This window comes from Apostichopus japonicus, chromosome 7, assembly GCF_037975245.1.
Source record: "Apostichopus japonicus isolate 1M-3 chromosome 7, ASM3797524v1, whole genome shotgun sequence".
Classification (NCBI taxonomy): domain Eukaryota; kingdom Metazoa; phylum Echinodermata; class Holothuroidea; order Aspidochirotida; family Stichopodidae; genus Apostichopus; species Apostichopus japonicus.
In genome coordinates, this window is record NC_092567.1 from 15,860,495 (window position 1) to 15,880,731 (window position 20,237).

At 36.1% G+C, this 20,237-nt stretch overlaps 2 protein-coding genes across 3 annotated transcripts; both read left to right on the top strand.

Annotated features, from left to right (window-relative positions):
• The first annotated feature begins 1,374 nt into the window (after nucleotides 1-1,374).
• LOC139969468 (dnaJ homolog subfamily C member 24-like) lies at nucleotides 1,375-8,342 on the top strand. The gene is made up of 5 exons (XM_071974488.1): nucleotides 1,375-1,548; nucleotides 3,055-3,193; nucleotides 4,587-4,655; nucleotides 6,131-6,272; nucleotides 7,514-8,342. Exons 1-4 carry the CDS (start codon nucleotides 1,453-1,455, stop codon nucleotides 6,268-6,270), a joined length of 444 nt encoding a protein of 147 aa, XP_071830589.1. The 5' UTR covers nucleotides 1,375-1,452; the 3' UTR covers nucleotides 6,271-6,272; nucleotides 7,514-8,342.
• A 1,166-nt stretch (nucleotides 8,343-9,508) lies between these two features.
• Nucleotides 9,509-19,208, top strand: LOC139969470 (techylectin-5A-like). 2 transcript variants are annotated; one of them, XM_071974492.1, is made up of 6 exons: nucleotides 9,509-10,460; nucleotides 11,932-12,021; nucleotides 13,514-13,740; nucleotides 14,557-14,865; nucleotides 15,332-15,599; nucleotides 17,558-19,208. In XM_071974492.1, exons 1-6 carry the CDS (start codon nucleotides 10,379-10,381, stop codon nucleotides 17,812-17,814), a joined length of 1,233 nt encoding a protein of 410 aa, XP_071830593.1. In that variant the 5' UTR covers nucleotides 9,509-10,378; the 3' UTR covers nucleotides 17,815-19,208. The 2 variants fall into 2 exon arrangements, with proteins under 2 accessions (XP_071830593.1, XP_071830594.1); XM_071974493.1 differs by having other exon boundaries at nucleotides 17,561-19,208.
• The last annotated feature ends 1,029 nt before the right edge of the window (nucleotides 19,209-20,237 follow it).

Sequence of the window (20,237 nt, forward strand, 5' to 3'; positions counted from 1 at the left end):
CCTATAATGTTCCGGTAACGGTAAGACTTTCGCCATTTCTACAGTTTACAAAGATAAGACGGTTCCTTCCCATAAATAACTGGGAATAGCTGACGAAAAACACTGTCACTCTTTGTAGCGATATACTATACATTGTATAGATAGCCAGCGGTATCTGCTACTAACTTGAATACAGTCGCCTCATATGGAATGAATCTTTGCGGGACTCAACTTGACAAAGTTTGAAGTGTTCGAGTTTGTCCATCAGAAATTTGCCCTGATCTTCATTTTACTTCAGAAGGAACGGATTTCGTATGCAATTTTTGGGTTATACAGATATCGTGGAGAAATCATTTCTTCTTTACATAAAAATTCATTTCAGATCTGCGAAAGTATCATCAAAATGCTTATTTCAAATACTGCATGGGAGAATTGTGTAAGCGCAGTTCCCGCGTGCATGCGTACAGTGACTAACAATTAAATTAATTGTACTTGCTTTGTGGGTGTGGCTATATAAGGCAAACTATAAAATGGAATCAGGCAATTTATACCAATTCAGTTGTCAAGTAAGTCACCCTCGAGCAGAACAGTATGGACCGTATGTTGAAAAACGAAGGGGCCGCGGTGCGTTGACTTGTCTATAATTAGGGTGGGGGTGGTGTAGAGGAGGCCTAGGCGGTGCCAGTCTGCGACACTTATAGGTCAATTTTCTCCCATATGATCCTCAATCCCCCCCCCCACCCTCCACACCTTTCTTTAGCTATTCGAATTCCCTTACTGTGCAGGACTATAGTATAGAACTATAGTTCAATGATCTGAATTTGAGTTCTGCAGAAAATACATGTTGGTAGCGATCTTTACATTATTAGCGTTAATTCATGCTAAATTTTTGTAATTCCAAAATATGTTCATATGATAATTAAAATATCATTAACCTTCTACAATTGTTACTCATAGCTCCAAATTAGTTACCATGACAATTATGATGTAAATTTAGGAAAACGATGACCGTTATGAAAGGAAATTAATTAAAGATACACCCGGCACGATGCCCTTTTTCCCTACTCGTTTCGTCGGGAATTGTGGGTGGGGTGGGGGGCGGGAACAGACTTAAAAATGATGTCAAATAATCCTATTCTGATTTGGCTATAGTATCTTTTTGCCTTTACTATATCTTAATCCTTCATTCTTTTAAAGCAAATGAGGCATCGATATTAATTCTGTAAGTTTATGTAGTAACGTCCCAACGATAATCAATACCTGGCCACTCAGGGAATTCCCTGGTCACGTTGACCTGTGAAGTCTGCCGATTTCACTGTTTCCACAAATCAGTGTGAATTGACCTTTGGTATAAGTGCGTATTGCGCAACACATGTGTTGTTCAGTTCGTAGGTAGCAGACTACGCTAAGCTGTAGCTGTATTGTAGCTTTGTGTACTGTAGTGTAACATTACGAATTTGCTTGCTCTCGACAATGGCATCTTGTGAAAGTTTGTACGATGTACTTGGCGTTTCAAACAATGTCAGTCCTGAAGAAATGAAGAAAAGATATCATGAAAGACTCGTAAAGGTTGAGAAACACTGTGAACGCTCGACTAATCGGATCCAAAGGCGATCTCCTAGCAAAGATAGTATAGGCTAGGCCTAGCCTATCACATATAAAACCATAGGCTAGGTCTACTGTATGTTTGGTTTGTAGGCTTAAGTAGGTCTAGCCTAGGCCTATATACATTTACCGTACGTGTACGTGTTTTACTTTCAATGGTTTTTGGCCAGTAAATAAATTGAATTTCTCAGGACGCAATCAGTTTATATTCACATGATGTTTTCTTGTAATCTCTATAGGGTGAATAACAGTTAGTTCTTCAAAGAACTTCCTCATTTTTTGATCCTGTAGTGATCAACCACCTCGGCAGCTCAAAATATTAGGGTGATGAGAATAGACCCTCGTTCATTTAGGTGCGATTTCAGACAGAACCACATCTTTCAACTAGCTCGTTAATATGCACATAATACACACAGAATATACATCTGGTGTTCAACATCTGATTCTATCTTTGTTCAGCTACTGGGGGGAAATATGGGACAAGCTAAAACGAATGACAGCGAATGACAATTGACTTTGTACAGGGTAAATTACCATTTGCGAATGACAGTGAATGACAACGAAGGACAGTGTTGAGTGGAGATAGAATGATTAACGGAGTGGAGTAAATGCGGTTATTGGTTTTCTGCGCAAAAATGATTTGAGGAAAATCGCATGTTACGTGGTTGTAGGGTTTTGGTGTAATTTACGGATAGAAACCACAGGGAAAGATTTTGTGTGAGAATGCGCTTGAGTGCTGTGCTTTTTACCTCTGTAGATTTATATAGAAAGATAACTGAAGCCGTTTCAAGATTATAGAATTGTTATTTTGTAACAATTAATATCGGCAAAATGACGTAAAATTTACTTTTTAAAATCAGACTTACAATTTCGCTTACTATAAGGTGCATTTTTATCTTGTCCGTACTTTACTAGATCTAGATACCCACGAAGTCTGAACTGTGATATCCGGTTGAAGCAAATGTCTGTGCTGTCATTATTGTCATTTGTTTTAGTCAACGCATTTTTTTAGTGTGAACAACATATTGTCATTCGTTATGTGTAACGCAATTGTCATTCGTTTTAGTAACACCCGGAAATATGTTAACAGACTATGTTATTCGCCTGGCAGACCTATAAAGATGGCACTTACACCTTATTTGATTGTTTTATTCAATTTGCTTGTCAGCCAGAGAAACATTACTATAGTTTTTCTTATTTCATCCAACTTAAATCGCTGACTAGCACAACTTAGTAGGTTGTAACAGCTACAGTAGGTGAGAGACAATAATAATTTATCCCTGCCAAACTGCTGGCTGTCAAGTCACCGCTGCATGGGCTTTAAGAATAGATACTTAAAAATACTAAATATTAGCCTAACTTAAACAGTGGAAATATTGTCCATCTTGAAACCCCATCGATCACATTGACTGTATTTATAGAGATGTTTAAAAGCACTAAGACCTGTACTGTATGTCCTTTCTGTTGCAGTATTCGCCTGATAAACTTGGCCATGGTGCAGATAAAGAAGAAATCGAGAAAGCGATGCAACTGTATCTCAAACTGCAAGAAGCCTGGAAAATTCTGAACGATCCAGAAAAGAAAAGACGATATGATGCAGAGCTTGCAGGTAACTTTACTAGTTGAAGGTTTACTTTACAGTTTTATTCTATCTTGAGTCGATCACTATCTGGTGGCTTTTAAAGAGAGATTGCAGAGAGTTGACTTTGCTCCTCTCTTATCTGTGGAAGGAGGAGTGGGAGGTGCCCATGAAGTAAGGGCAGATAAGAAAGCACAGGTTGACTGGGAGACATGTAAGTATCATCACTAGTATCTCGAACCAGTATCTCTGCGGAATTATGTAATCAATTGCGATATTCAAGCAAAATCGCATCCGGAAAAGGCAAAATTATGAGTGGTGGAATTCAAGTGTTCAATACACTGTTAACAATTATCAGGCACTTCAGAAATGAACATTGTCCATTTGTTTAGGCGCGATAGACCTTGAGTTTAACTATATATATAGAGCCCATTCCGTATTTTGCGGTAGTGATCTTCGGCTTTCCTGCATAGGGCCCTATCCTGTCAGTCCTAGCAGTGCCATAGACATGACTCTGGCTCCTTATGTGTGGAATCTTTCCTGTTTACAGATCTCCAAAGATTTTGTAAAGCCGTGCAACATATATCTCAATCTATTGGCTCTAGAGTTGTGAAGATATGTATTAATAGGTCTCAGCTTCAATAGTCAGAGAAGCATTGTATAAGATAATAAGACCAGTATTATTTCCATTTTTGGAACTTGGATACAATTATAATGATGCTCAGTTTGGTGAATGTGATTGAAAATACCTCAAAATAGCTTTCTGGTTGCTTGATGACAAGAGGTGTGTAAAGTTGCCAATCGAATGGTGGGCAACATTCCGTTGCTAAAATGTGCTACATATCAGTGGTAAAAGCAGTATGTTAATTTGAATATGTCACACAATGTGTGAATTAGGGAATGTGCATGTACTTTGCTCAGAAGTGTTTTCGTCAGCGATTTCTCAAGGGACAGATATCACAGAACTCACTGTGTGAATTTAGAGTGTGAATTTAGAGTGTGAATTTAGAGTGTGAATTTAGAGTGTGAATTTAGAGTGTGAATTTAGAGTGTGAATTTAGAGTGTGAATTTAGAGTGTGAATTTAGAGTGTGAATTTAGAGTGTGAATTTAGAGTGTGAAGTTAGAGTGTGAAGTTAGAGTGTGAATTTAGAATGTGAATTTAGAGTGTGACTGGAGATCCCCATTGTCACTGAATCTCTGTCTTATGTCTGCTGTTATTGAGCAACCTATTTAACATTTTCCTTCCAAACCTTTGTTTAACACTTGTGCTTTCTTCATCCTTGACAATATCACAAATACAGCGGTTTGGTATTAACTATCCTTAATAAAAATAAAAGTGCCACTTCTGAGGAGCACTTTTCTGGCCCAACTGGCTCGAAATTTTTAAATAAAACTTTACTTTATAATCATTTATTTTGCAGCAAAGTCATTGAGATATGAGTCCCCGTCAGAGAACGCGGTCGACGTATCCGAAATGGACTATGACTCTGGTAGATATCATTTTAGATCTTTCAAATATTCTTTAAGTGATTTTAAATGTTCCTAACAGGGTACAGTTTGCATCGTGAACATTTCATCAGGTGGTGGTGGCGCCATTGCATAACAGAAATGGACTGCGTAAAAGTTAAGAGGCCTGATGTTTCAATCCTAGCAGGATCTTGAAAAAATTTTCAGAGGCTGAATGACAAGTTACAGTTACAGCAATTGACTCCTGTAAAATCTAGACATTATAACATAATATTGCATTTTTCCAACCAGGAAATTAGACATAAACATTAGAGGTTATCAAATCATGTACAGATTCTTCTTTATTGGAAGTACATAGTAGGAATATGTACTCCAAATTTGTGTGAGAATATTAAATGGCTTGTATTGAAGAGAGAAAAGTTTTCTTTCCAACATAATATGCAGCTTTTAATGTAGTTCCGTTGTCTGAAAATTTTGCTTGGATTTACTACTGACCAATATAAACCGATAACAAGTGTAAACTACAGCATGTATTATTCTGATTTTGTCTGTGTACCTGGATTGATATTTGCTATAAACAAAGTCTATAACTTAGAAATTATACATTTTCTTCGGGGCAAAATTTTATGGACTTTTTCTTTTGGTCCCTCGGACATTCGTGCCTCACATTTTGGTTGTCCGACCAGCAAATTTGGTTGCCCAAAGTTTTCTTTAACAATGATATGTACTTTGAAAATAATATGTACACTGTAGGAGAGATTTGTAGTTTCATGAATATGACAACAACATTTGGGTGAAACCAGTGTATCATTTTTACCTTTGTGGGGGGGGGGGGGTCACTATACTTAACATGCTATCTAAGTTTGATGGAAACTAGTAGTCGTCCAACGAACAGCCTCCACAGCTGATTTTCGTTGTCCCAACGAAAGATTTGGACGACATGAATGCAATCAAAAATTTGCCTTGCTGTTGTTGCATAGACTTGAAGCATGTATATATATTTTTTCCATATTTTGGTATAGACTTTGTAATAACATTGTCAGAACCATAATTGTGTTATAGTTTTAAAGGGTGTGAAGACTCGCACAAAACATTAATCTGACCTAATTTCTGAACGAGGTGTAACAGAAGTGTTAGACACCACCATTGATCCCAGAAAATACACACACACAGCTTGCTACCATCGGTAATTTGACACTAGTGTACAGTCAGTACATAGCTGCGGTCAATACCCACAGCACAGTGTACAAACAATACAGCGATGGACATCTCAGGTCCAGCTAAAGATAACAAGGTATCACGTTTCATTACTGTACTGTCTGCATTTTGTAGCAACACAAACAAAACGTCACTTGCAAGCAATGGAAAGTTAACTTTTTGAGATGGTTTTTGCGGTTTGGGGCGAGTCTTCAACGCCCGTTTAAGTTTATGGTCAAGGGCCTTGGAGATAATATCTGTTTTGTGCGTTATATTTTGGTTAAATGTTTACGTTTTACAGATGAAGACGTCTACTTTTACCATTGCCGGTGTGGAGGAGACTTTGAGTTTCGTGGTCCATCAGTACCAACAGATATCACATGTAATACTTGCTCTTTAAGCTTATGTGTGACTGCAAACAGAGGCAATGGCAATACTTGAAGGTGAGTCATAAGTCAGACCAACACATGTTACTCTGTGTGTTTTTTAGTACTTCCAAGTTCTTGTGTGTTTTCAAAGTACTTCCAAGTTCTTGGGGTGTTAAAAACTCTTTCAAAGAAGTTGCACGACATAAATTTCTCCTCTCATCAACTAACTCAAGTGGTAGCTTTTTTGGTTCCATGAGTTGATGTTATTTAATATGGATAAAGTGGTACATTGGGTTGTCTTTACAGCATCTGGTTATCTCCAGTGTGGGACATAAGGTGGAGAAGGTAGTAATAAGTACACACATGCTCAGAAACTATTGAGAAAGATTCATTCGACAGGCAACGGACACATGGTCATTTTCTTGTAAAACTGTATTCTGCTCTTGAGTTTGACACCATCTGTATATACAACAAAAATTTGAGAGCTTTAAGAGAAGATGTTTTACCTCAATAGGTTTAATAGTGCATATAAAACTCACTGAAGAGCCAGCATACTTAACAGACCAAAACTCAGCTGGAACGTAAAATGGGCACCTTGTTTTTATTAAGTCACCAACCCTTCCCTTCGCAAGCCCTTTAAAGCAGCATTTTGCATCCTTTTCTATGGTTTTTCTCAACCTCACTGATTCCATGATACCATAACTACATACATAACTAGCTTATCTATTCAAATATTACTTCAAATGGTGACATAAAAGTCGAAAAAGTTACACATTTCAACTTTGTTTTTCGCGAAGATATTCTCCGTTGGGATCCAAATAAACCTCGTCCATAATATGAATATTTAAAAGCTACGAACGTCATTGGCCAATAAATACTACAACATTATGCTTGATTGTGTAGATTGTCTATGGCAGTTGTACCAGGGAGCTGTTTGAGTCCAGCTCGCTGGTTGTACCAAGTTACCAATTCGACGTTTTGAATCTATTTCTAGCAACAGCTCATAATTCATCCTGCATCTCTGATTGGTTGAATTCAAACTAGTGGGTTGGGGGAACTGTATGCGATTATTATTAAATGTGTAATTTGTCGGTGTACACTTTTCTCATTATCTGCAAATATCCTTGATTACTCGCCAATTAACGCTTTTGGCAAGGCAAAAACTTGGCTAATATCTTAGTTTGCTGTTTTGTGATTGATATTTGTAAAAAACTTGATGGACTTGTCAAAAAACTGGAAAACGACGACAAAACGCAAAATGCTGCTTTAATTCTCATTATGGTGATACATGTGTTTTTTGTTTCAAATACCTGCAGGTTCAACTTGAAGACCTGGACCAAATAAGGTCCTGTGTATTGACGGTGAAGGATTTTCCTTTTGACTGAAACTGAAGAGATGATGACCCTGTTTTCCTCTCACGAGAGGTTGCAGAGGCTCTCCGTCAAAATATTTCTTAAGGAGGAGGGAGGAGAGAAGATGGCCCAGATGTTGCCTCTGCGTGAAGGTCTTATAAGTTTGGTGCTTCACCACAAGTTCGTTCTGACCAGAACATGGTACAATCAGAGCATCGTTGATGCCAGAGGATCCCGGATGAGACCGTGGCAGATGATAACGCAATTCATCCTGGCCCGTACAGCTTTGGTGGAGGACATGAATTAGAGTCCTGAAGAACATTTCTTGAAATTAAACGTGACAAATGTATATCATACAAGGAACTATTTATCTGGCCAGTGGTGTGTGTATGATAAGTCAAACATACAAATTTATTATGTCAGAGTCTCAAAACGAAATTTAGCCTCGATCAACTCACAACCATATGGTTAATTCTGTGAATTTTGTAAAAATAATGATGATTAGTAGTTGACAAAGACAAAAATGTTTTGATAAAAGTGTATGAGGTTCTGTGAGACTGCTGACATTGTAGTTAATATCTGACTACTGTTCTTTACATTTTTTCAACCAGCAAATAATTTCGCCTTCAAAGTTAATGTAGTCGTTTTCAAGGCACAGAAGTTTGTCTATAATGAAACACTATAGTTCCTGTGTACAAAAACTGTTATATATCTGTATACTGCAATGAAACCAAATTTTCATGATAACACTTTGTGATGCGACACCGAATAAATTCTGCCAGTGAACACCATGTGGCTGTAATATGTATGTAGTAATATGTATGTTAGTATGGAGGCTGGTGGTCCCATCTACTGCTTTGAGTCCTCTTTTAGAGGACTTTGGCCAATCTGGAACTGAAGTGAACCGATCTTTTTAGCTGCATAACATGGACAGTGGTTGAAACACTTCTTGATGTTGGCATTTACATTAACAGTTTGACATGATTTGTTCTGCTACTTTATCCTTTAGCTTATTGATTCAGTACGAAACCCTTCTATGGATGCAATATATATATATATATATATATATATATTTATATATATTGCAGAAAAGAGAAGCCACTATATTAATCCATTATTTCACAACAATCGCCTTCATAAAATATAGATTGAGATGTGGGTTTGGTAATGTTGGTATTGATCAGCCAAATAAATATTGTCGTAAAGCCTCAATAACGTTATTTTTTTAATGAAAGAAAGTAAGTTTATAAAGATCATGGTCAGATTTTTTCACTAGAATCAAAGTTAATTACGGTAACTCTTCTATGCGTGAAATATATATTTGACTTGCAAAAAATGGAAGCCACAAGATTAATCCATTTTTTCACAACAATCGGCTTCATATAATAGAGATTGATATGAGGGTTTGGTAATGCCGGTATTGATCAACTGAATAAATATTGTCGTTCGACTTGCAGAAAATGGAAGCCACAAGATTAATTCATTTTTTGCACAACAATCGGCTTCATAAAATACAGATTGATATGAGGGTTTGGTAATGCCGGTATTGATCGACTGAATAAATATTGTTGTTCGACTTGCAAAAAATGGAAGCCACAAGATTAATCCATATTTTGCACAACAATCAGCTTCATAAAATAGAGATTGATATGAGGGTTTGGTAATGCCCGTATTGATCGACTGAATAAATATTGTCGAAAGCATCAATAACGTTATTTTTTAATGAAAGAAAGTAAGGTTATAAAGAACATGGTAAGATTTTTTCCACTAAACTCAAAGTTAATAAACTCTGTGCTAGGATGCAATATATAAATATATTTATATATATATATATATATATATATATATATATATATATATATATATATATATATATATATATATATATAAATATATATATATATACTCGAATATATATATATATATATATACTCGAAATCATATATATATATATATATATATATATATATATATATATATATATATATATATATATATATATATATATATATATATATATGATTTCGAGTTGGTTAGCATCATGTTTGATCTCTAGAGTAAGGCAAAATATGTCACCAAAAACAGAACTAGTATTGTTCGATACAGGTGACAAACGCCTACAGTGGAATTACGACCTTCTTACCGGTTTCGAACCTCTGGACATACAATCAGCGTCCATAGCCTAGTGGTTAGGGTGTCCGCGTACAGAGCGGAAGGCCCGTGGTTCGAATCCCGGTGGAGGCTGAAAGTTTTTTCACTGTTCTTGTTTTTCCAACTCATTACGATTTTCATTCATATATATATATATATATATATATATATATATATATATATATATATATGACTTGCAGAAAAGAGAAGCCACTAGATTAATCCATTATTTCACAACAATCGGCTTCATAAAATATAGATTAAGATGTGGGTTTTGGTAATGTCGGTATTGATCGACCGAAAAAATATTGTCGAAAGCCTCAATAACGTTATTTTGTAATGAAAGAAAGTAAGGTTATGAAGATCATGGTAAGATTTTATTCATTAACCTCAAAGTTAATAAACTCTGCTATGGATGCAAGATATATATATATACGACTTGCAAAAAAGTGAAGTCACAATATTAATTCATTATTTCACAACAATCAACTTCATAATATCTAGATTTAGATGAGGGTTTTGCAGTGTCGGGAATTGCCAGCTGAATAGGTGTCTTGTCTGAATAACGTTGTTATAATAGAATAAGGGAATAAGGGTTGTAACAGAATACATGTTACTACGATTGTAGATGGTTTTCAGTTGGTTCCAGCCAGTGTGGAAGTTGATTGATATCTGAATATGGCAACTCAGTGGAGAAGTTTCCGTTTTGGTGCCATTTTGACGACTTTGATATATCTTTGCAGCATTGTAGAATCAATGGGTAAGTTTAATCACCTACCAGAATCTCATAACAAAATTCCATTTGTTTCGACTTTCGCAGATAAACGATTTATCAAAAATCGTATATAACGTCTAAAGTTTCCGTAAACTATATGGGACTATTTTAGTTAATGGCGGAATGTTGAACGGTCACCTGTTATCCTTATAGTCAATTAATAGTTGTTTTTTTTACGTATATATAAGTGTACAGAAAAGGAACGTGAAAAAATGACAAGATAGATATGAACAATTTTAATGTGCTAACACAACTGCAGTTGAGGATATCCATTATACTATAGACATCGCGAAAGAAAATGGATGTAATGGAAACTACTATAATGCAAATTTAATAATGTCCATTACATGTGAAACCAAATCTTCTCAAGAAATAAACTAGTTGGCATGGCTTCCTGATTAAGTCAGTAGAATATACACAATTAATTATTCTCCCACAAATTCACTCGAAAGCAAAGTACTTACATGAAACAACATTTGAATTCTAAAGTGACTGCCTGCCTTTCTACAAGGTACTGAAACTTACTAAGTCTTCACATTTTGGAAGAACACAGAATGATGAAAGTCATATTCAACCCGTCAGAAAACCTAAGAAAAAGCACTAAGAAGGAGCCGAAAACATGTTATTGTATTTTGTAATCGAATGTATTGCTGCACTTGGAATTACAATTAGTTAACTTTTATACACTCTATTGTATGTATCATGTATGTATTTTAGATCCTCCTGCAAGCAGGAACTCGCGAAGAAGCCTCGTTGGCTTATCAAAGCCGCAAGCTGACCGAAGTCAGACTCTTAGATTCATATTTAACGTCCATGAGTATGAATTGTCAATTGTCAACAACTCTGTTACTGGACGACATACATTAATCTTGGGAGTGACTCGAACCTATTCATATGACAATGTTGCCAGGGGTTACAGGTTGTCTTCCATTCGCGTTGCCATGCATATGAACCATGTGACATTTGCATGTCCCTCAGCCTAACGAGGTTACCACATAACGGCTTTTCTAAAATCAACAATGTAATTATACTTGTTATCAGGAAGTATAATATAGAGTTAAATTAATTCTAGACTTATTGATTTCAATATGAATACGTTCATGTGACTTAAGTTTCATGTTCAAAAGTTTACATGAACTTGCTTATTAGGACAAGTGTGATCAGTCACTAACAGATTGTAATTTAAGTCAAGAAAGACCCTCCTCTCAGTGGCGCCACTATGAGTTGGCGCGAAGCGTACAATAACATTTTGGCTGAAAATGCCTCCAGATCACTGGAAATGGCACTTCACAGGCCTTGTAAGTTGCGTCTTAGCATTTTCCCTTTTGATATTACTAGCGATATCATAAAAACATAAAAAAATATGCTCAAGGGGAGTGGGGTGCGGCTTCGCCCCCCCCCCTTGGCTACGCGCCTGAGGCTCCTCTGGCTTTTGACATAATATCTCTCATTTTAGACTTATGCACTTTCGAAGAAGTATCTTCTTGCAAGATGGCAGAAAACTGTTCTTTCGGAAACTATGCGGCGGAAGAAACCCTTGAGACAAGTAAGTGTACGGAGAAGTAGTAAACATTTTCACGAAATGAGTAGCTTATTTTATGGCTGGCAAACTTCCATTTTGTTTGACATTCAAGTAAACATCTTATCGTCTCCAAGTCTATAAGCCTTGGAAGGAAATTCGGTCATCATTTCACTTGAGACTCAGTATGCATTATTAATATTCAACTTTACGCAAGGGCATAAAAAAATGCCATAGTTCTCTTCGGTGTAAATGATTTTTATTTTGTACGGTAATAAAGTATAGACAATTCTGGTATGCAATATATGTTCAATGAAGTGAATATTACAAAATTGAAAGGCGATTCAGAATGGCATAAAACATTTGATAGTAGACTGGAACCGTGTATATCAGATTTGAGTGAGTACGAAATTAATTAACGAATGAGTAAATGTGGAGAATCGGGGTGGTGTGGGGTACGCATTCGCATCTGTAGAATCGTACATGTATGTATGTATATATATATATATATATATATATATATGTATGTATATATATATATATATATATATATATATATATAATATATATATATATATATGTATATATATATATGAAAAAAAAAATATATATATATATATATATATATATATATATATATATATACATATATATACATATTTATACATATATATCTATCTATCTATATATATATATATATATATATATATATATATATATATATATATATACGTTTCAAGGAGTTGAATGTTTATAATGGTTATAGATATGTTTAGCTTATTGTGTTGGTTTACGTATTGGAGAAGGAAACTATTAGCCTTAACCTCCTCCTCCTCCTCCTCCTCCTCTCTGTCTGCCTTCTAGGACAAAATATATCAGTGGATACATTTGACTTCGGTCAGCGCAAAAAATGTGACAGAAAACGTCCTTAAAGGCATTGAAGACTCGCCCCAAACCGCGTGCCGCCCTCTTATAAAAAATTTACTTTCCGTTGCTTGCAAGTGAACTTTTCTTCTTGTCGCTACAAAATGCAGACAGTAGTAAAACGTGATACCTTGTTATCTTTTATCTGGACCTGAGATCAGGCAATTCCATCACAACTCCCTGCTGAGATGTCCCTCGCTGCTATGTAAACTGTGTTGTGGGAATTGACCATAGCTGCATTTATTGACTGTATACACTAGTGTCTAATTACCAACGGTAGCATGCTGTGTGTGTATTTCCTGGGATCAATGGTGGTGTCTAACACTTCTGTTACACCTCATTCGAAACTATATCAGATAACCGGCATCAGACGTTTCTTTGTGCGCGAGTCTTCACTCCCTTTAATTAAAGGCATGATAGCAATCGGAGATAGCCATCACATTTCAGAGCAGAAAAATATTAGCATATGCCAATCATAGTAAGTACGACGTACCCAGATGTCCCCGGTATGTCAAGAAACACAACTTTTCTATAAAGCTGACCATTAACTTATAAATCTCGTCCATCTATTCCCCATCAAATCTATACCTTTCAGCACCATCTCAGGAAATCGCTCTTTCTACGCAAAGTCAGTGTCCAACGAACATGGTGTTTGGAAACTGTAGCTGTCATGGAACTTGTTCAGACCCTTTCGGTTGCCATGGTATTTGTGAGGAACCAGAAACTTGCTTTTGCCCGCCAGATAACTTCCTAATGGACGGGGAGGACTGTGTCCCAATCGAAGAGTGTGAATGCTACATTCAAGATGTTGGATTCCTCCAAGTAAGCCAAATTTATTACAATAGTTAAGAAAAGTCCATGTATCATAAAGTCTATCATTTGTGTAGAAACACAATCATGCAAAATGTGTATACCGAGAAGTGACCATTCAGTAGCATAGCCAGGAACATAGTAAAATGTTGCAGTTATCAAATGACTGATTCAAAAGTAGAAACAAAAACAAGATGTTAAAGTGAACATATGTAGTAACGGGCGCAACATATATACAACTGATTTTCCAAATAACTCTTTTAAGACAAATTGTTTTAATACACAAAAGGTTGTATACCATTTTTAATAAATAAGTACAACGTTATTTCTTCGTAAAAACCTATTCAAAGAGCATAAGAATATTTCTTTGAGTCTTGAAGCTGTATCTTCGGTTCTCCAAAGTAAAAGGAGACTGATATGTTCAGGAATCAACATGAACTATAATCACGCAGCATATTTGAAACAAACCATGTTCACCACGGATTATTCGTAGGCCCATTGCCAAAAGGGTAAAAGTACTATCAAACAAAGCACACATGTTTTATGGTCTCCTTAGAACTTGTAAAGCTAAAAAAAATGATTGCATTTATTCTTTGTTGGAGACAAGATTATTGCCCTAGGAAGACGAAACCGTCGTCGAACAACACTGGCATATAACTAAAAAAAAAAAAAAAATAGCCAAAAGATTTATGTAGAACCTTTGTGATCTTTCTTATTGACGGTCTCAAGACGCTAACGGTTGCATCCAATAATTTTGAACTCACTTCATGAGGAACGCTTCTTTAATAAAGCACCAAAAAGAAATTACTGTTTTCTTTCCCTTTTCAGCCAGGCAAATTCTTTGTAAACAACGACTGCACACAAAGATGTAACTGCACTCTGGGAAACTTGACATGTGATCACGAATATCGTTGTAGCAACTATGCATCATGTCAACCAGACAATGGCTCAAATATATGTAGTTGCAATGGTGGTTACTATGGCGATGGATTAACTTGCACATTGGCTCTCGATTGCGATGACTACCGTAATGCAGGATTCACCGAAAATGGTACTTACATCATCACACCGACCAACTGGACAAGCGGTCCATTTGAAGTTTACTGTGATATGAACACCTCGGGTGGCGGCTGGATGGTATGAAACGTTTTACATAACAGACCGTTGCTTATGAGGAAAATGCAGAATATTGTATTCTTAATTTAATTCCAAGTTTATTTCGAAGGTTCTATTGATTTAACCTCAATCGAAATGATAAAAAAAATTCAAACTTAAGCAAGACTATAAGCAAACTGCTTATCCACTACAGAGACTGTGTAAGAGAATGTGTAAATGTGCCTCCTTCACCCTCGGAAGAGGATCCTGGTAGGATCGAAACGTCAGATCCTCTTACTTTTAATTAATTCACACCAAAAATAACTACAACAACAACAAAAACGTAAAAAAAATCCACCATTGATGTAATTTGCCAGCTCTGCAAAATCATACCAAATTTGCTAGAAAGTCTTTCATCTGAACTTGTCACTATAGCTGAGTCGAAATGTTAAAATTTATCTTACATAATGCTTATAGGTTTTTTTTTCTTCTTCTTTTGATTTTTAAGGTATTTCAGCGTCGAATCGACGGATCAGTCGACTTTTATCTTAATTGGACTGATTACAAAGAAGGTTTTGGAAACGTGGATCATGAACATTGGCTTGGGAATGATAAGTTACATTTATTGACTAATCAGCGAGATTACAATCTTCGTGTCGATATGATATCTTCATTAGATGGTCTTAATTACTACGCCGAGTATGAACTCTTCAGGATTGCGAATGAGGACAATTTGTACAGGCTGACGGATCTCGATGGCTACTCTGGAAATACAGGTATGCAATTCCTTCTTAAAAGTAAATTAAGTGATTCAGTAACTATGAAATGTTGAATGAGCCTTTTTTGTTATTTTCCAAATTTTGTAATGAAATCAGTTTTTATTACTTTCTGGATGGGGGAGCGGGTTCATTTTAACTTTGGAGAGTTACTGTCTGCCTTCGTATATAGATATGTTTTTTTATTTTCAAACCTTGGTATGCTGTAAACCTTCAGCATATCTATCCTGCTTTATGCAACCTGACGCTGTAAACCCTTGGCACAAATTTGACTTTTCACCTACTTTGATCATCATGTAACCTTTAGTTTTGTACATCCATATATAGTTTGAAGTCCATCAGCCTTACGGTCTAGCAGGAGTTCGTTACAATTCTTTCTTGTTTACACACGTACATACGTAAACCCACACACACGTACACATCCCCAAACACACACACACCCACCCACGCATACACTCATTACTTTTTGACCCCACTAGTCAAAAGTTGTAGGTCCACCTTATATTATTGACATGTGGCAGTCCATCGAGTTTCAGTACAGAACCTCCGTGGGTGTTGGGTGGGTAGCAATGTTAGTGAGAAAAAAAATTGATAGCAAAACATGTTCGACAGAGTACAACATCTCATACCCTATACAAGGCTATGAGCAGGGATAAGATAAAAAAAAAAAACCTTTAAAGAAGAACAGGGACGAAAAGGCCCGCCACTAAAGTTGCACAGTTAGACTTTAGAAAAGTAGTAAATCACATACCAAGGACAGTCCTTACCAAATCAACTACGGGTCCTAGCTTACTCTTTTTATTTATTTTATTTAGTTAACAGTCTTGTTCAGGGCCAAGGCCCTCTCACACGACTTTACAACTTAACCCTGGTCATTGGTAACTTGTCACACCTACACACCAAAATGTGCACAATTCAATCAATCTCAATAGGGTGCAGCCACAAACCGGCGCACGCAACTATATTTACAAGTTACCTCGCAAGTCCCCATTTATACACCTGGGTGAAGAGAGGCAATGGAGATAAAGCGCCTTGCCCAAGGACAAAACGCAATGATCTGGCCAGGACTCGAACCTGTAATCCTTAGATCACAAGTCCACTGCCTTAACCACTTGACCACAACGCCCTCCCCATTCTCTCTCTCTCTCTCTGACGTTATGGAACTCCTTCGTATTTGGTACCAAAACTTAAATTATGTACTCTTAAAACCGTCACTAACTTTTGGTGAGTACTTGAGAGTGTAAAAAAGGGTATTTTAACCCAAGTGCAGAATGACCGTCACAATTGTGTGAAGCTCATTTTTTGGTATCCGTTCCTTTTCACTATAGTGTGTCGTTCTGAATTTGATCTAAATATGTGAAGGACACTTTTAATTATGTCCATTCTAGATGGAACATTGGTTAGTTCCAAAAGATGAAACACAAGCAACTGATGGTCCTCACAAACAGCAGTGTGCTTTTCTTCACAAATCGTCATACCGATAAGCATCACATAGTTGTATTAACAGTATCAATAGTTAAGATTGTGTGACTAGAGGACTCGGCAAAGAACATTTTTGATCGCTCAAACATAAATTTAATATTCGCCGAACTCCTGACCGTCAGGACAAACTTATACATAACGCAAAGCATTAGGACAAGCAATGACATACTATTTAGACCATGACATATTTTATTAGACAAAACAAATAGATAAAAGCATTACGTTGTACATATAAGTTCCCTACACTAAGTCCTACGGAAAGTAGATAGGATTAGATTTAAAACAAGTGAAGCTACGACGTGGACGATTTGGGGGGGGGGGGAGGGGGGGCTTAGTTCATATCTTAGAAAACAGAAGAGGAATAGCGGTTGGCCAAACATATGATTTCTTTATGAAACACTGAAAATTGTTATTTTTTAAATATGTGTTTGCAATACTTTTTGTTGTTGTCTATTTGTGTATTTTCTCTCTTTCAGAAGGAAATGCGATGGAATGGGACATTCAATCAGCTTGGTCCACAAAGGATCGCGACAATGGTCAACACACGGAAGTTCATGGTGAATGTGCAGTGAAGGGTCACGGAGCGTATTGGTATAGTGTTTGCGGCGATTTCAATCCTAATGGCTTGTATAACGGATCCGGTTCTGCTAGCCTCTTTTGGGAAGACATACCTGGAAATAATTTCAACAATATACAGTTTCTAGAGATGAAGATAAGGCCAGCGAGATTTTAAGAACTGTAGTATTGATGCCTACGGTATCTTTATTACAAGGGTAAATTCACGAACAATTATTGATTATGAACTACATGGGAGAGATAAAGACAAAACGATTTGATCATTAAATTATCAGTAGGTTTTCTCTCACGTATCGGCAGCATTTCATTCCATATAATGTAATATTTATATTGTTTTATGGTTGGCATTGAGTCTTACTTTAACATTTGATTGCTTATTTTGTGACCGAAAGAAGCAAACTGTCATCAGCAAACGGTTTATACCTGAGGGTCATCTCCAAATCGTTTTTGAAACAACACCATCATTTTCTCATCGGAGACTATCATACGCGAAAGGAGTGTGGAGCATATCACGCAAAGATTCAAGCGATATTATCGCGGCAGGAGACACTTAATTAAATGGGAGAGAGCTAGTTGTTCAGTCCATCTCAATATCATATTCTTTGCTCAAGACAGTGTTGTCTAAATGTAACTGTATATACTTCTTGACTCGATCAACGGTATAGGTTGTATGTGGTGTCATCATGATCGATGTTCTTTTACGTTGAGCCTAACTTTACTAGTGCAGTGTTCTTGATTGGAATGGTTTGCCGTTTGGTTGTTCTCATCAATATGTATGTCTGCAACTAATGCAATTTCCTCACTGGAAATATGATTTGTAAATTATGAAGAAAACAAAGACATGATTAAATGTCATCTCACTTGTCACGATGACATTGTTAACTCAGATATTGATAGGTGTATTCATGAAATAAAATTAAATGTATATGGGTACAACATATACCCACGACACAAGTAATGCTAAGAATATGGCTGGTACCGAAAATTAAAAAATCAATCAATTCCAGCATTTTTGATAAAACAATCCCATTTAGTAATCTTAATTTTCCATTATATCATCTAGTTTTAACGTTCCTGTGTTCTCCAGTTACATATTAATAATTGTTACAACACCATACATTGGTCATATTAACTAAACACCAATAATTGTTTGATTATACATACATTTGCACGTAATATCTAACGTAAATTTGTTCATGTTTATTGTAATGTTATAACTAATTGCTTTTAAGCTATATGTGAAGAATTAAACATATGTTGAATCCCAAACGAACGGAATTTTTGGATGGTTTTAAGTTGTTACATCTGATATCCTCGTGCAAATCCCTAATTTGTAGGTTTGATATGTATCATTACAGTGTATGTTTGTATAACCTTTTTTAAATTAATGTGAGACTTGTCATAATTAAAGGAGATGTTTACCACAATTAAGTGTTGTCATCATTTAGTGATATATTTATTTAGATGCGAGGGCCCGTTAAATTAGCTATACATGGAGCTGCTCGACAAACAGTGATGTTCGTAAATTTTACGTTATAATAATAAGAAGAAGAAGAAGAAGAAGAACAATAATAATAATAATATTATTATTATTAATGAAAATAATAATAATTATAATACTACTAAATAATAATAATATTAATAATCATAATCATAATCATAATCATAATCGTAATCGTAATCATAATCATAATCATCATCATAAGTAATATTTATATAGCGCATAATCAGCAAAGCTGCTCAAAGCGCTTTACAAATGTAAAACCTACAAACAAATGGTAACAAAAACCTAAATATTAAATATACAGAACCAATAAGGCACAAAATGTAGAAGCTTAAAGCAACAACATAAAAAACACCCGTACTATACGATAATAATTAAAGCCCTAAACGCATATAGTCCAAATTTATTTCACGTTGTTACGAGGGGGCAAAGTTTCCGGCACAAAATCGTAGGGTTTAGCGAATACTTGTTGAGGTCAAGACCTTTTGATCCAGGTCGAGAAACCTTGACATCCGGGTCGAGGTCATAGGTCACCGGGAGATCAAACATGAACTATGTCGACAATTTTTGAAATTGGCTAAGGGCATTCTATGAGGTTGTACAAGTTGTGTGCAGGTCAATTTTTCGACCGGAAGCCAAGTGGGACAAAATGGCGGCAAGGTCAAAGTTAACCGTTAAGTGAACTCTAGAGACGTGAACAAATTACACCCTGTAAAATACTTACCACATATAGGATTGAGTTCATGTTCACGGTCGATGTACCCCTTGTATGCAATAATCAGCCAAAGAAATTTTAAAAGGATAATACGTTACTTTCGGGTTTTAAACCAACCCCTAGTTAACCCCGAGGGAAGCTGTAACTCAAATACTGTAAGTGCTATGGCCTGGTAATTCGGCACGTATGTTTTAGACGATAGGTCTACTATCGATCTGCCCCGGGAAGTTGCCATCTGATTCATTCCGGAAGTGACGTCACATAGTGAGGCATTTATGTTGAGGTTCATATCTTCTTTGTTCGTGTAAAAGTTTTATTAATTTAAGGTGTCATATAATAAGGTATATAAACCTACGTACGC